The 17,811-nt window shown below is 41.4% G+C and overlaps 1 protein-coding gene across 2 annotated transcripts in view; it reads right to left on the minus strand.

Annotated features, from left to right (window-relative positions):
* The window catches only part of TBC1D32 (TBC1 domain family member 32), a 471,851-nt gene that overhangs the window by 90,280 nt on the left and 363,760 nt on the right, over nucleotides 1–17,811 (minus strand). For both annotated transcript variants that reach the window (XM_089685349.1, XM_089685348.1), the window contains exons 29-30: nucleotides 5,490–5,553; nucleotides 155–270 (exon numbers count right to left, since the gene is read on the minus strand). In XM_089685349.1, the coding sequence (XP_089541475.1) occupies nucleotides 155–270; nucleotides 5,490–5,553 (180 nt within the window). The remainder of the gene's footprint in view (nucleotides 1–154; nucleotides 271–5,489; nucleotides 5,554–17,811) is intronic.

A 17,811-nucleotide genomic window follows, 5' to 3' on the forward strand; every position in this document is an offset into this window, starting at 1 on the left:
CCAGAGACACTATTAACATCATGCTTAGTTGGACTGCAATGGACCATGCAAAATTTATATAGACCCAGATTAGCATACCCTAAGCACAGTTATATATCCTGGATAGCAATCACTAAATGGTGTCACTTGCTCAGTCATTTCTATAAAAGGATACTCAGAGGAGAGGTAACAACTACTTGCTGTTGTTGAAGGAAATTCTCACATTGCAGTAGTACATGTGTAAGATCTTGTTCACTGCTGCTGCCCAAGAGATTTAAATGGCTACCGTACCTAGAGAAAATAACAGAAATAGTCACTATAATATGGACAGTCGTACCAAAACCATTTGAACTGTTTAAAATGGATTTCTGGATGCCAAGAAACATGTAAGTAAAAATGCAACCAATAAGAGAGTGGCAAGTACCACCAAAAGAAGGCCATGGGATACTTCAGGCACTTCAGGATACTTCGAGGTACAAGGGGGACCTTGGGCAGGGCACCCTAGACCAAACAGACACACGTGACTTAGGGGTTGATTTTTTAAACTATTTTTTAATTTGCACGTGATTATATATTGCTTGCAAACTGAAATGACAGCCTATTTGCTTTTATTAAATAAACCCCAAATGTAGAAATATATAAGAGGCTGCATTAGTTCAAACTAAAAAAAAACAAAATGTTTTGTTAATTTTATATACTAGATCTTGGAAATCAAAATACTAACCCTAATAAAAATGTAAAATGTCATTACTAAATTGCCATATTGTAAGTTATTTTGCGATTTCATTCTATTTAAATTTTGAAACTTGATGAGGACAACATGGAAGGAATAAAAGGGTTTCATGGACCTAAAGATAACAGTCTGATATCCCTGCTTTAGTCACTAGTAAAAGGTTTTTTTTTCATTATCTCTGACAAACACCTTCTACAGTTGTATCTGTACTATTGATACTGTCTTTTGTCTGTGCATTCATAACTGGAGCACGTACAATATTTGTACATACTACACTTCTAAAGATAACAGCCTAGAAAAAGCCTACAACAGCCTGGATACTGATAGACCTATGTTATGAGTAGAACTCTTCAAGTGATGGCCCATTCATACTATTTTGTTGTGGCAACGAGCCTGTTACACTGTGATTTGCCACCATGTTCAGCAACACATGGTAAATGCATTGCTGTGATGCAGTGCCAATTCTTGCTAAACAGCACCTCAATGTATCTTGCCAACAGAGGAGCTTTGAAGCACATTAACATGCGTTGTGGTGCACTGCTAAAAATGGTAATTTGCACTGGAAATAGCAAATTAGTGAGTTGCTGAGTGTTGTGCTAAAACACTTGGCCAGGGGAGCTGGGGTGCCCTTAAAAATGAATGGCACCGCATCATACCAGCAAATTTAACCACGTTAATACCTCTCCATAGCTGAAAGAAGGCTTCAGCATGGTTCCCTTGCTCTGGGAGGTCATCTATATATGTTCCTTCCAGAATGTGCCCCCTGGAGCATGCATCGGGCACGCTCTGTGATCGCTGTGTCCTTTGGACACAGCTGATCACAGATCAAGTAAAGGGCCAATCACAGTAGTCCTTTACCATGTGATCAGCTGTGTCCAATCACAGCAGATCACGTGTAAACAAACGCCAGTTATCAGCATTTCCTTTCCTCACGCGCTCTCACTGTGTAAAAAAAGGAGAGCTGATAACTGTCAATCCTAACAGCATACATTTACACTGATAAGCAGGACACTGATCATCAGTGCTCTTATTATCATTGCAGCCTGATCAGTGCAGGTTATTAGTGCCCATCAGTGCTGCCTACCAGTGCCACCTCATCAGTGCAGCCCCGTCAGTGCCTCCTCATTAGTGCCCATCAGTGCAGCTCATCAGTGTTACCTCATCAATGCAGCCTCACCAGTGCCTATCAGTGCAGCCATTTTAAAAATTGTAATCCTTTTTTGTTTGTTTACCAAAAAATATGCAGTGATGATTAACCACTTGCCCTCCAGAGGATTTACCCCCCTTCCTGACCAGGCCATTTTTTGAGTTACAGAGCTGCGTTACTTTAACAGAAAATTGCGCGGTCATGCAATACTGCACCCAAATTAAGTTTATGTTTTTTCCCACCAATTGAGCTTTCATTCAGTGGTATTTGACCGCCTGTGCAATTTTGAGAAAAAAAAACTATATTTTTTACTTTTTGCTATTAAACATGTCCAGTAAAAAAATGTTAAGAAAATTCCTCATAAATTTAGGCCAAACTGTATTCTGCTACATGTCCCAATATGATCCCAATACGTGTAAATCAATCGGTTTACGTGAAAGTTATAGCATTTATAAATGGCGGTATATATACTGGGATTTTTTTTTCTACTGGTAATGGCGGCAATCAGCAACTTATAGCGGGACTGTGGCGGGCATTCTGACATTGGGGGGAACTGACATGGTGTCACTGACATCCCCAGTGACACCAATACAGTGATCAGTGCTAATAAAAAGCACTGACACTGTACTAATGGCACTGAGCAGGAAGGGGTTAACATGTGGGAGAATCAAAGGGTTAATTGTGTGCTGTTTTACACTGAAAGCACACTGCTTTGTATGGCTCTGCTATGCAGAGCCATACAAAGCAGTGTCCAGGAGCTGACAGGGGAGAGATCTGTATTGTATACATACAGGTCTCTCCGCTGTCAGAAATCCTCGGAGATCGCAGGGTGCCAGTGGGGAATTACGGGACCCAATGATTGACAGCTAAGGCCACGAATGGCGGTGCGGATAGGGAGTGTGCTCCCTACTTGGAACTGCAAAATCACGCACATATATGTGATTTTGCGCACCCGAGCCAGTATTTTTGCTATAGGGCAGCGTGGAAGCGGTTTTAAAGGCTCAAGGCTTTTTTTTACCTTAAAACATAACTTCACTCTCTCAATCAAAATATGACTATTTTGAATCCTTATAATGCTAGCATTAGTAAATAAATAGTAAAGTATACTCAATTTACTTGTTTTAAACAGTTTTTTTTACATTTCTTTAGTTACTTCCTAGGTTCTGTGCCAGGCAGGGGCGGACTGACAACTCATGGGGCCCCCGGGCAATAGGAGATCATGGGGCTCCTGTGTCCTTGCCCAAACTCAAAAAAGCCTATGAAAAAGGTACCAGGGGCATCTCATGGGGCCCCCTACTGACCCTGGGCCCTCAGGCAGTACCCCAGTTTCCAAATGGTCAGTCCGCCCCTGGTGCCAGGGCAAATGATGTAATACATCCCAGGAGTCTTCAGGAGGGGTAGAGGGACTTTCTCAGCTAAGCACACCCTCCTGTCTGCATGCATTAATGGCCACACAGCGTGTGGCTCAGGAGTATATCTGTTTGAGTGTCCCCATTAGCAAGAGGCTTGCTAATGGGCACATTACGCAGGAGGTGGGGAGAGCCAGGACCGCCAGTGGGGGACCCAAAAAGAAGAGGAGCAGGGTTGCTCTGTGCGAACGCATTGCACAGAGCAGGTAATTGTAACATGTTTGTTATTAAAAAAAAATAATTTCCTTTAGAATCACTTTAACAGCCAGACTGAGTTGTGGCATGATTTTTGGATTCTCTCTGCTGCGATGAAGGAAGTTATATGTATTTGAGCATCCTTGCATCTCCTGGATGTAGCATTTTCCTACTGGTACTGTATATCTTACAATTTCTATATGCACAGCATCATCAAGTGACTGAAGGAGAGATATGCATCTTTTAGGAACCAAGGGTTACCAGCTTTTATCTGAATTTTTATGACTACGATCTTCCTGCAGAGACACCACAAAAAAAGGGAAAGGCCAGCAGGAGTGCTGCATGTTTCAACACTTCTGCATCCCAGGAACTATTATACTCATGTGCACCCCAAAAAACAGTATGAAGGGAATTCAATAAAGCTGCTATGACACTTTTCTGGTGTTAATCCCTCTTGTTAATGTGTTGCACCAATTTCATGAAGCTTTTGCGACACTTTTGGTTTTGACACTGACTTGCGCACCAAATTCAGGTAGTTCTAAAATGCACTATTTTCACATTGTGTCACACTGAATGCGCCAAATGTGAAAGTGGAGCTAACTATTATTATTATTATACAGGATTTATATAGCGCCAACAGTTTGCTCAGCGCTTTACAATATAACGGGAGACAATACAGCAACAATACACTTCAATACAAGAGGGAAAGGAGGGCCCTGCTCCTTAACTGCTTTAGCTCCACCCTATAGCAGAATTACTGCTACAGGGCAGGCTGCCTGTGCAAAATCACATATACATACATGATTCGCGCTCTCACACCATGATCGCGGACCGGGGGCATGTGTTCGCCCACCAACCCAGAAGTGCCGTGAATCGGTGCCTGACTGATCAATCAGCAGATTCAGATCAGTGATGTTCAGCCTGGATCTCCTGATTGATCCCTGGCCTATAAATGATGCAATCTTCTCTCTCTGGGCACATTCCGTTCCAGAGAGAGAACAAAGCAGATTCACCTGAGTAAAAACAGCACACATTTACAGTAAAACCACAGCATTCTAAAAGTGGTGCAGCATGAGCCAAATTCAAGTTCTAGACAGCTATATGAATCTGGTGCATTCTTCACCGCTTTTACAATGCAGACACTTTCACAAAATCTGCCTGCGCCAGTCTTCATGAATTCCAGAGTAAGTGGTTTTGGACAGATAGGTTAATTGGCGTTGATTTACTAAAGGCAAATAGGTTGATCACTTTTCAAGGTAAATTGCACTTTGTAAGGGAATTATCCCCAGAGGTTAGTGACTGAGGTGAAGTTCTACTTACTTCCATAACCCAATCATGTGTCAGCAAAAATGCTGTTTTTTTAATTTTTCTTGCACATGATTAGGTATTCTTTCCCCACATTTACCAAGCTAAGGAAAAATGTGCTTGCAAAGTGAACAGTGTGTTTGTCTTTAGTAAATCAACCCCAATGCTTCTCTGTAGCGGAATTCTGTGAAGGGAAATGTTTTTTCTTTAGGGTTCACTCCAGGATTGCACCCATACATACAGTACATTCACGCATCCATACAGTGCATTTGACAGCCTATTCATTTCAGTGAGCTGCAAACGTCACTGGACCATGGAAAAGTAGTGCTTGCACTAATTTTACAAATGCACTATACCAACCCACATTGTACCACGGTACCATGCCATTTGGTGCCCACAAATGCACTGCATTTGCAATCTGCATTTGGGGTGCCACTAACAAAACATTGGCACCCGCATGCACATACATTCATCTGCGGTGTGGGAAACTCACACAGAACATGCCTTTCCTACACTAAGTTTTGCTGTGAACCAGCCCTTCAACCTCCAAGCTGCATTCCTCCTGTTTACATTTAAATTGTTACTTTTAAATCCTGTAAAATTGTTATTTTTATGAACTGCAACTTCCATATCATTAAACTGCTGTAATTTTATAAAACTGTCTGGAATATAATGGGAAAGGAGGAGAGCATACAGGATTATATGATAAAAAACAATTTACCTGATAACCAACTTTACACCAAGCTGCTGAGATGGAGAGAGACTTTCACTCTTGATGTTCGTATCTAGGCAAAATAAAAAATGTTTTAAATGTTTTAAATGTCAACACATGGGAAACAGTGTGCTGATCTGGAAACGTTATTTACTCACAAATGCTCAGTTAATAATGCACCTTCCTGGATAAAAAATGAACTTTTAAATGAAATATGTTATGACCCTAATTAAAATGTAATTCCAGCCAAAACCTTTATAGTTTTGGATAGAGTAAGGAAAGGTTAGAGCTTCTTTTTTGTTTTTGCTGCTATATTCTGCTATATTTCCCCCAATGTTCTGTGTTGTGATGAAAGATATCATTAAAAGTGTCAGCAGACACAGACAGCAATAAAAGTACTATTTTATTGGTGTTAGGAAAGGTTAGAGCCTTTATCAGGATTATATTGTTGTCTGTGTCCCTAAGGAAGTGACAGGATTTTTACTGGGAGGTGCAGACAGCCAAAAGTTCCAACCCTTGAACAAGCTATCTGAAAATGCAAAGGGAAAAAAGGCTGTTGTACTACTTTGATACTAGTAAAGAGATAAAGGGAATCAAAGGATTTTCACAGATGCTCTCTAACATTTTGTACTAGTTAGTATAAAATTTCTAATTGCAAAAATGTTTTTTTTAAAACAGTTAAAGTTTATTTTTAGAAAATTACAATGAAACAAAGGATCAGTAAATTACAATCCGTATTCAGTGTAAAAGTATAACAATCTTAGAGTGATGTTCTTTTTTCAAAAACATCTGCAAAAATATTTGTAACTCTTATAGTTTATGAGCATAAAAATCACAAATGGATATAAACAACAAAAGTAACAAAATGTACAAGTATGTAGTGAATCTATAATGGGGCAAAGTTGGTAAAGTTAGTGTTAAACCCGTTAACCAATAAGGTTATAAAAAATTATCTTACATGCAGTTTTTGCCAAAACCAGTATATTCATAAGCCACTTAAACAGTTATCAGGGTCTTGTATAATTCAGTAAAAGTGAAGTTATACCAGTCTGACCGAATTTTATGATATCTGGTTACCCTGTCGTCTGTCATTAGAGATGAGTGAATTATTCAAAAATTAGATTTGGCTGATTCGCCGAATTTGCGGAATAAATTTGATTCGATGCAAATTTATTCGCTGCGAATTTAACTTATTAAAAGGGTTTCTAGGCTTCAGAGAGCCTTTATATTAGTGCAGAACACTGTACCTTTAATTTAAATGCCCTTGGAGTCTGCTGGGGAAGAGAAATAATACTGTCAGTCAGTATGACATGCAGATGAGTGCCGTCGATCTTAGAATCACCACACACTTCACTCATTTGGGCAGTCACGGGGCACGACGAAGAAGATGAAGAAGAAGAAGAAGCAGAAGAATGAGAAGAAGAAGAAGAAGAGGAATGAGAAGAAGAAGAAGAATGAAAAGAAGAAGAAGAAGAATGAAAAGAAGAAAAAGAAGAATGAAAAGAAGAAGAAGAAGAATGAAAAGAAGAAGAAGAAGAATGAAAAGAAGAAGAAGAAGAATGAAAAGAAGAATGAAAAGAAGAAGAAGAAGAATGAAAAGAAGAAGAATGAAAAGAAGAATGAAAAGAAGAAGAAGAAGAATGAAAAGAAGAAGAATGAAAAGAAGAAGAATGAAAAGAAGAATGAAAAGAAGAAGAATGAAAAGAAGAAGAAGAATGAAAAGAAGAAGAAGTAGGATGAGGATGAAGAAGAAGAAGAAGAAGTAGAAGAAGAAGAAGAAGAAGTAGGATGAGGATGAAGAAGAAGAAGAAGAAGTAGGATGAGGATGAAGAAGAAGAAGAAGAAGTAGGATGAGGATGAAGAAGAAGAAGAAGAAGTAGTAGAATGAGGATGATGAAGAAGAAGAAGAAGAAGAAGTAGTAGAATGAGGATGATGAAGAAGAAGAAGAAGAAGAATGAGGATGAAGAAGAAGAAGAAGAAGTAGGATGAGGATGAAGAAGAAGAAGAAGAAGAAGAAGAATGAGGATGAAGAAGAAGAAGAAGAAGTAGGATGAGGATGAAGAAGAAGAAGAAGAAGTAGGATGAGGATGAAGAAGAAGAAGAAGTAGGATGAGGATGAAGAATAATAAGAAGAAGAAGGATGAGGATGAAGAAGAAGAAGAAGTAGGATGAGGATGAAGAAGAAGAAGAAGAAGTAGGATGAGGATGAAGAAGAATTGCATTCCAGCAAAAAGTGTATCTGCAGAGAGCTCCGCTATTTCTGACAGTTCTCTGACAGTTCCTTCACATTTACAGCGGTTGAAACATTGTATCTATTTGTTTCCGAATAAAAACATCTGTATCCTAAATGGAAACAAATAGATACAATGTTTCAACTGCTGTAAATGTGAAGGAACTGTCCGAGAACTGTCAGAAATAGCGGAGCTCTCTGCAGGGACACTTTTTGCCAGCTGTAAAAGGGATGAAAATCGGCGGATCGGGGAAAATTCGATTCGTGCATCCGAAGTTTGCTAATATTCGGATTCGACGCGAATCGAATTTTTCCTAATATTCGAAACGAATTCCACTTCGCCAGGTTCGATTCGCTCATCTCTATCTGTCATAGTTAAAGTTTCTCCATCTCGTGCACAAATTCTTCTCAAATCCAGTCGTGGTTTAATGGAATTTGTGTAGCTTTCCGAAACCTTGGGATTAATGTTTTTGTAGCATTTAAAAGATGTCTCAATAGGGTCTGTTTTTATTGCTTAAGAGAATATGTAGACATATGTAGTAAACAACAAGCAGGTGTTAGCTTAATTTTAGTTTCAGCAATTCTATAGATTAAGTCACATACTTGATTCCAGAAATGGATATCTCTGGGCAATGCCACCAAATATGAATCACTGTACCTCTGCCAGATTTACTCCAGCAAGTATCGGTCATTTAAGGAAACCACCTCTTTAACTTAACTGGTGTGGCATACCATTGCGTTAATATCGTATATGAGGTTCCTTGCAAACAAGCACTGCTGGAGCATTTATGTGTGAGTATACATGCTTTTTTCCATTGGTCTTCAGTAAATTTTGTATCTAGAGTTTTCTCCCAGAGTGATTTAAAATTATCCTGGTATTCATTATGTTTTTTATTTGGAGCCATGGGTAAGCCAGAGAGGTGGTTTTACATATGTTAGACCCCTTAAGACATATTTTTTCCAATTCTGTAAGAGGTTTGGAGAACAAAGTATTTTGTTTATGATTTGGTAAATAATTGAGTATTTGAAAATATGTCCAATATGGGATATTCAAATTCCCACAGAATTCTTGTAGCTCTCCTCTAATTTTCACTGACCCTCAGCTTAAACAGTATGTTTCTAATAAACAAACACCCCCTGGTGTGTGGGGTCAGGTTTGTGTTCATGCCCAGTACAAACTCTGGATTGTTAGCTAGTGGGGCCAGGGATGTTAGCTATGCTATAAGCTTTGACTAAGTTGTGAAAAGCTTCTAATATAGCAGCAATTAGAGGATGTGTCATTAATTGTTTAGGGTAGAAGGTCTGTGATATCCATGGCAAGAATCTCAATGGTAGTTTAGTATATGACTGTTCTAAATTAACCCAATGTTTGTTTTTAGAATGGCAGTTCCAATCAATAATTCTGGTACTCAATGTTGTGTAATAGTATCTTTTGAAATCTGGAAGGTCCATAGCTCCATAATCTTTAAAATTTGTTATTAGTTGGAAGCAGATTTTTTTGTTCACCCAAACAAAAGCTCTTTGTGCTTGTTGTAGCCATTTTAAAAACGTTAGAGGATAGTTTGATCAGAAGTGCATTTATACAATATAGCAGTCTAGGCAATATTGTTATCTTAACAATGGCTGCTCTGCCAAACCACAAAAAGGTTTTTAAATGCCAGTTTTTGAGGTCTTTTTCTATACATTGTATCAAGGGTACATCATTTTGTTTATATAAATCCTCTAATCCTGGGGTGAGCAAGATACCTAAGTATCTGAGCGCTGTAGATACCCATCTAAAAGAGCTGTTTTGTTTTGCTTTATTTAAAAAATCTGTTGTTAAGGAGATATTTAGGGCCTCTGACTTGCTATAATTTATCCTAAGATTGTAAATATGATGATAGTGTTTTAACATATTGAGAAGGTTTGGAATAGATAGATGAGGTTGAGATAGAAGGAATAAGGCCTGGTCCACACTTACGTGTGTTGCAATCTGCTGCGGGAAAAAAAGTCTCTGACCCTTACTTTGCCTCCCCCAAACTGAGCTGCCACAGCATGCCATAATTGACAGTGCTTAAAACACAGTGGGATCTCATTTTCCCTACATAAATGCTCAAATGTACAAAAGCGTCCACCTGAGAATAACTGATGGGTACACTTAATCTCATATTGGGGCACAAGATGCCCCACCGTCCAGTTTGAAAAAATTCCCTCAAAGAGAAATTAAACAATAGGGGAGTTGTTGGGAGACCTAAGGAGGGATACATCCAATATAATACAGGAACAAAAACTAAAAATCTTTCCAGGTATGTGCATATCCCCCCCCCCATACCAGGGATCATTCTACTATACAGTAAATTGGTTAACGCTTCATATGAAGTGGCTGCCGCTGTCTCTGCCGCAATCGTTGCAGTTGGAATTTGGGGGAAAAAACACCAGCGAAGGTAAATTAATTCTGAAGCAAAATAACACCCTCGCAGATTAGGCAACACCAAACCCCCAGATCTAGTGGTAGTGTCAGGGACCCCAGAGCTGGCCGCGATCGCGCACGGGTTTGCGCATGCGCAGTGTGCCCAGCCGCACTAGCGTGCGAGCATTGGGACCTGGGCACCCGCGATTGCAGCGGCGCACTTGCGATTGCGGATGCACGCCTAGCACCAATCAGGGTGCAGGATGCCCTATTTAAAACAGGTTAGGGCTGTGTCTAGTTGCCGTATGGTCTTACCTGTATCCTGAGTTCCTGTATTGTAGATTGCCTTGTTGCCGACCCTGATTTGCTGTCTGTCTCCTGTTCTGATCCCTGGCTTATCTGACCATTCTCCTGCTTAACCCTGCATGTTCAGATCTCCTGTTACCGAACCCGGCTTGTGACCTGTTTATCCTTCTGCCTACTGATTTTGTACCACTTTGCTCCACCGTTACCGACCTGGCCTGCCCGACTCTGCTCTTGTTACCTCCTCACATCAGGCTCTCACCTGCTATACACCTCCAGTGGTGCTTCTACCGCAGGTGGGTGAACCCAGGGGCCGCGACCTGGTCTCGGCCTGCTCCAAGTCCATCCCCACCATCAGGGGCCCTGGTAAACAAGCAGGTTGGGACTTAGATTCCGCCTTGGGGGATTCCGGTCTGTGGAACGCTAGAGGCTACCACCGGTAGGTACCTAACAAGTAGTTTCAGAGTGGCCAAAAACAATCTGGGGGCATGGGATTCCTGTAGGAAAGGTGCCAATACTGAATCAATGTCTTGGAAAATACTTTTGGGGACAAATATTGGGGAACTGGATAGTATATACAGGAACTTGGGAAGGAAAATAATTTTAAATAAATTAAGTAGCCCCATCAGGGTGAGTGGTAAAGCTTGCCAACAATTAACTTTTTCCTTATATGCCTTCACAACCAGGAAGAAATTGTTATGAAGGAATTTAGAGACTGGCAGTTGTACCTTCACCCCCAAGTAAGGGAAGGAGGTAGACAGCAGTATGGGACAGGTCCCCTGGATGGCAGAGATATTATCAATAGGTAATAAAGATGATTTTGACTAACTGATAAGAAACCTGGAAATATCTGCAAATTCCTGAATCATTGAAAAGGCAGCAGTTAAGGAAGGGCTTGGGTCCTGCAGGTACAATAAAATGTCAGCAGCATAATGAGACACACATTCTTCCAACTGACCCATACAGAAACCTAAAACTCTAGCATCCTCCCATACTTTCGCAGCCAATGGCTCAATGGCCAGTGGGGACAACAGGGGTGATGAGGGAACCCCTGTCTGGTCCCCCTAAATATGGAAAATGGATCAGAAATAAAACCAGTAATACGTATGCGCAAAACAGGGTCCATACACAAAAAACACACACAGGACACAAACTATGGCCCAAATCCAAAATGCTCCAACAACAGAAATAAATATGGCCATTCCACAGAGCTGAAGGACTTCTTAGTGTCTAAGGAGGCCATGACCAGTGTACCAGCTTTTTCATGTTGAGTCTGTAAATTCACAAAAAGCCTCCTAATGTTCATCTGAGCACACCTACCTGGCATAAAGCCAGTTTGGTCCATATTAATGAGCTTTAAAATAACAGATTGTAACCTACAGAACAACACCTTAGCGAGAATTTTAACATCAACATTCATCAGTGAGAACGGACAGTAAGAGTCACACTCCCTGGTATCTTTCCCACTCATGGGCAACAAAACAACAAGAGCCTCACACATACAAAATGGCAAACTACCCTCCTTTCTCATGGAGTTAAAGACCTTAAGCAACTAGTGGCTATTGCTACTAATGAGTGAGTGCCCCTAGCGGTCACCTGACTGAAGTGCTGCTCTGTCACATGCCTGGTCGGTGTGTCTGCAGGAAGCCGTATTTAAAGTCATAAACCACACTCCGGCTGCTTGGCTACAAGGCTCAGTGTCGTGCTGTGGTGTGAGACTGGAGCTGGTGTGGGCGTTGACAGGATGGAGATAGCTGCAGGAGGAGAGCAGATCCCCAGCCTGAATACCACCCTAGGAGGGGTTCCTGGTAGACCTCCACATAATATAATACACTGCGCAATACCTTTGCGCATCTGGTGAGTGCGCATTTTATCTGTTTCCTGCTCCTCACCGGACTTTTTGAATTATACATAACTGGGATTAATCAAGTCACCTGGGCCTTGGCTATATTCATTTACATGTGGACTTGAATAATTTATATGTGGAGTTAATTCATATATAGAGTTGAATTATCAGTTCATTTGAACTTATACTCCTTTATATTCTTACATGCATCAGGGAATTTTACACACAAGTAATATCTTTTAGCGCTGCACAAATATTTTACAGTTGTCTTTTAGAAGGTTTATGGTTCCTTTTTAGTGCACAGCTGCTTTCTTATCCTCCCTAGCGGTAAGATTATGTCCATATTTCTGTGCTGAAAGCGGTACTTTTTTTGCATGGAAATATGTATTTTTTTTATTGTAGGCCTGTAATTTTTAGGAATAACTCACTGAAATCTGTCTGAACAAGAGTCTAGTAAACATTCCGGGTAGGATAAAACTTGAAACACAAAATCATAAATTATAATTTAATAAATAATCATAAAAATAATAATATAATAATAATACATTTAACCTCCCTAGCGGTATGATTATTTCAGATTTTTGGTGCTGAAAGCGGTACCATTATTTTGCATGGAAATATGTAGTTTTTTTATTGTAGGCTGTAATATTTAGGAATAACTCACTGAAATCTGTCCGAACAAGAGTCTAGTAAACATCCTGGGTATGATAAAATTTGAAACTCAAAATCATAAATTATAATTTAATAAATAATCATAAAAAATAATAATATAATAATAATACATTTAATTCAATAATATAATCAAACCAAAAACACTGAAATTTGAAATATAGCGCCAAGTTCGCACATCACTGAGCAAAGTCGCAAAATCGTTTTCAGTGTCTGATGAGGAATTTCCCCACAAATCATTATCACTCAATTCTGCAAGTGGTTCTGATTTACTATCGCTGTTCTCTAGCTGATCTAAACCGCTTTTGACCTAAAGGGACACTTTTTGGACGCCATGGACGTTTCTCAGTTTCCAGGCAGAAAGAACAGACAAAATGCAGGCAGGGCACAGGACAAAGCACTAGGGACAAAATGTATGTGAAATTGGTTGAGACAGCAATGTTTTACTATGTAAAAAAAAAAAATGACATTATTTAAAATTTTTAAATTTCCCGCCGCCGGCGGCGCCCGTACGTCCCGACATCACAGGGACAGGACACAGAAGCCGGATGCCGGCATCGGCTGAAGGAGATGGCCGGGGACGCTGCAGGGGACACATCGTGGGAGCGCAGGGTAAGGTAAGTGAAGAACAAATGCCAGAGCAGTGCCGCAGGGTATTCCCGAGTGTAGCTCGGGGTTACCGCTCTTGGTACTGAAATGTTACCCTGAGCTACACTCGGGAATACCGCCAAGGAGGTTAATTCAATAATATAATTAAACCAAAAACACTGAAATTTGAATTATAGCGCCAAGTTCGCACATAGCTGAGCAAAGTTGCAAAATCCTTTTCAGTGTGTGATGACGAATTTCCCCACAAATCATCACTCAATTCTGCAAGTGGTTCTAATTTACTATCACTGTTCTCTAGCCGTTTTTGACCTAAAGGGATGCTTTTTGGACGCCATGGACTTTTCTAAGTTTCCAGGCAGAAAGAACAGTCAAAATGCAGGCAGGGCACAGGACAAAGCACTAGGGACAAAATGTATGTGAAATGGTTTGAAACAGTAATGTTTTATTATGTCAAATTAATTTCTAAGAAAATTACAATTTAAAAAAATGTTTAAATTTGCTGCTGTTCCGGCCCCCCATACGTCCCGACGTTCGCAGGGACCGGAACACGGAAGCTGGATGCCGGCATCGGCCGGAGGAGATGGCCGGGGACGCGGCAGGGGACGCATCGCGGGAGTGAAGGACAAGGTAAGCGCTGCAAGGAATCCCTGAGCAACGCTGCATGGTAAGCTCGAGTGTAGCTCGGGGTTACCACTTTTGGTACTGAAACTTTACCCCGAGCTACACTCGGGAATACCGCTAGGGAGGTTAATAAGCTCTTGCTGAGTTTTTACATATTATGTCTCACACATACAAAATGGCAAACTACCCTCCTTTCTCATGGAGTTAAAGACCTTAAGCAACCGTGGAGCCATTTATGGGGGTGGGGGGGAAGGAAGCAATAGCCAACTCAATTTCTTCAAGAGTAAGTTCACCTTCCACAGACATCTGATCAACATCGGACAGCACAGGGAGGTCAACAGAGGAAAGATATGAAAAGAGTAGTACAAGATGCATAAAGATCCCTATAATAATCAACAAATGCTTGAAAAATATTGTAAGAATCATTGACTTCCATACCTTGTGCAGAGCGAATAGTAAAGTTGTGAATATGAACAAAGTCAGTTCGTGTCAGATAAGCCAACAAACGTCCGTTCTTGTTTCTATATTCAAAAGATACACCAGCCTTGAGCCAGCATATTCTTAGTAGTATGATCCAACAGAGCGGGCCCATATTCATGGGACACTCTCTGCCAGTCCAAAAGCTTAACAGGTGTGGAATTACGAATATATTCAGATTCAGCTATAGAAACACTAGCCTCCCGCTCTGACATAGTGGAGGCAAGCTAGCTCCTAAAGCTACGTACCGCTGCAATAAACACACATCTCAGGGTAGCTTTAAAGGCTTCCCATTGAAGGAATGGTGACTCTGTACTACCATTCTCTGCCCAATAGTACTGAGTAGCCTGTTTACATTTAATCCTAATATACTCTTTCTGCAGCCAATTAGCCTCCATCGTCCAGTGACAGATACCCCACTGGACACCTAGATGAAGATTAAGTTCCATAGGTGAGTGATCTGACATCGCTCTAGGCAAATAATGAATGGATTCCGCCAAGCCCAAACCCGCCCCCTCCACAAGTACAGTGTCTATTCTAGATAATCTTTTGTGAATCTCAGAACAACAAGAGTACTCTCTAGCATCCGAATGTTTAAATCTCCAGACATCTTGAAAAGCATATGTAGACAACCATATCGCAAAAGGGGTGGGGGAACTCAGGGAGTCCCCCCTCCCTGGTCCAGGAAGGGATTTGCCAATGCTTAAAGTCTACTAAAAAAAATTTTGCCCTCAGCAACCGCTAGAGTTGCCTTATCATTCAGGTGAGTCACTGAAAAGGGAAGCACATAAACATTAACCACCATCAAGAATACATTCCAAACCTTTAGGACCAGAACAACAAACCGACCATATGGGTCAGTTTTAATAATATGCACTGAGATGGGTAATGCCTTTGTAACTAAAGTGGACACCCCTCTGGCATATAAGGAATACATGGCATGGTAGGCACTTGCTACAGTCGCCCTCTTCAAAGAAAGAAAGAACCCTGAATGGACAATGTGCGGTTTATATTTCTTGAGATAATCAAACACCAAAGAGTGCTTGAATTTTGAGTTAAGGCCCTGGACATATCAGGGCGTCAAGTTAACAGTTAACACCATCATATAGCGAATAAAGAAAATGTAAACCTCACAGAGATCCAGGGTTTATAGATACCTCCAGCCATTGAATATATCAACAACAGAGGTATATCTAAAAAAAAAAAACAGAAGGGGAGTGCCCCCAAAATAACACACACACTGCAAGGAACGGTAAAATAAAATGTAAAAAAAGAAAAAATCCAAACTGAACCCCAAAACCCACCTACCCTGCCCCAGTCCAAATATGACCAGTGCTTCATACCCATAACTAGAAAACAATATGTGAGAGGGGCAGTGAGAGCTCTGAAGAGCCCCCACAGTCTCCTAAAGTCAAAGTATCACTAAGTTCTTATATTGTCAAACTGCCTCAAAAAAGCAAAAACAGAACCTCATAAATTGTGAAGGGAAGTAAAAAAAGAGAAAGGCACTATAACTGTATGAAAAGCAAACACTCTGAGATTCAGTAGGTCAAAGAACAATTTGGAGCATGTCCTGGAACAGTAAGATCTTAATGTCCCAGTAGCAAAATAGAGGCTGTGACAGAAAAGTTAAAAAAACACATCATGGGGGCCTGGGAGAACGCCCAGACCTCGGGCTACCTCTAGCATCCAGCCATTGAGAAGCTTCAGTAGGGGTGTTGAAGAATTGCACTTTACCCCTATCCACAACCCACAATCTAGCCAGGTACAACATACTGTAAATCAAATTTTGATCACGGAGATGTTTCTTCACATGTAGAAAGCTGGCCCTTTGCTTCTGTATAGCAACAGTGAAATCAGGATACAGTGAAATACTCAGGTTTGCTTGATCACCTCGCAGAAAATTCAATCGGTCACAGAAATGTAGCAACAATGCAATCATGGGGCGAGGGATCAAACATGAAAAAGTAGCAGTTTCCATACTTTTTCTGAGCCACCTCTCCAGAAAATCTTCAGAGTTCTTCCTCTCTGCCCCCTCTGGAAAGCCCACAAGCCTGATATTATTCCTATTCTGTCAATCCTCCATATCCAGCATTTTTGCAGAGGGTTTGGCTAGGGCCTTCCGAGAGACCTGGGCCACAGTCTCCAATGGTCGGGCAGTCCTCCAAATCATTAATGCGCTGTTCAGTGGCTATTGCCCGCTGTTTACATTGTGTAAATCTTGTTTCATAAAGTCTAGCTTCAGCCCTTCAATATGAGCCTTCAGCGTAGTCTGGCACAGGTGTATGGTGGCCATGATCTGTTTAAGGAAAGGCTCCAGGTTCCCATCTCCCCTCTGCTCACTCCGCTCCACCCGGGTACACAGCCAGTCCAGCAATTTCCCCCTGGGCAGCGACTGATCTCATCTGGGTAGCGGACTCACCATAGCCGAAGCATTGCCTCCCTCCTCTGCCTTTGTATATTGTGGAGAGTCAGCTTCTCCCCTGTCCACATGACCGCTTCCACCACCATTTTGAGAACCACAGACAAAGTGTGCCAGCCATTCCCCTGAGGGGTTGCTAGTAGCCTGGCCAATATTATTATTATTATTATTATTATACAGTATTTATAAAGCGCCAATAGTTCGCTCAGCGCTGTACATTACAAAGGGGGACAGAACATGTGACAGAACAATACCAATACAATGCAAAACATGAGGGGATCAAGGGCCCTGCTCTTTCGAGCTTACAATCTAGGAGGGAGGGGGTGGCGGCACAGGAGGAGATAGCTGTGGGGGATGGAGTGGTAGGAAGAGTGGAGGAGGTCGGCAAGTTAGCAGGGGGTGGGGTAGGCTTCCCTGAAGAGATGGGTTTTCAGGGTGCGCCTAAAGGAGAGGAGAGTAGGTGATAATCTGATGGGTTGGGGCAGGGAGTTCCAGAGGATGGGTGACACCCTGGAGAACTCCTGGAGGCGGGCATGGGAGGAGGAGACCAGGGAACTAGAGAGAAGGAGGTCTTGTGAGGAGAGGAGTGTGCGTGCTGGGCGGTACTTGGATATTAGGTCAGAGATGTAGTACGGGGCAGTATGGTGGACAGCTTTGTACGTCAGCATTAGGATTTTGAATTTGATCCGTTGTGCAATCGGAAGCCAGTGGAGGGATTGGCAGAGGGGGGTGGCGGAGACAGAGCGGTTGGAAAGGTGAATGAG

Source organism: Staurois parvus, unplaced genomic scaffold, assembly GCF_062004578.1.
Source record: "Staurois parvus isolate SC_StPar_1 unplaced genomic scaffold, SC_StPar_1.0 ptg000372l, whole genome shotgun sequence".
Taxonomy (NCBI): domain Eukaryota; kingdom Metazoa; phylum Chordata; class Amphibia; order Anura; family Ranidae; genus Staurois; species Staurois parvus.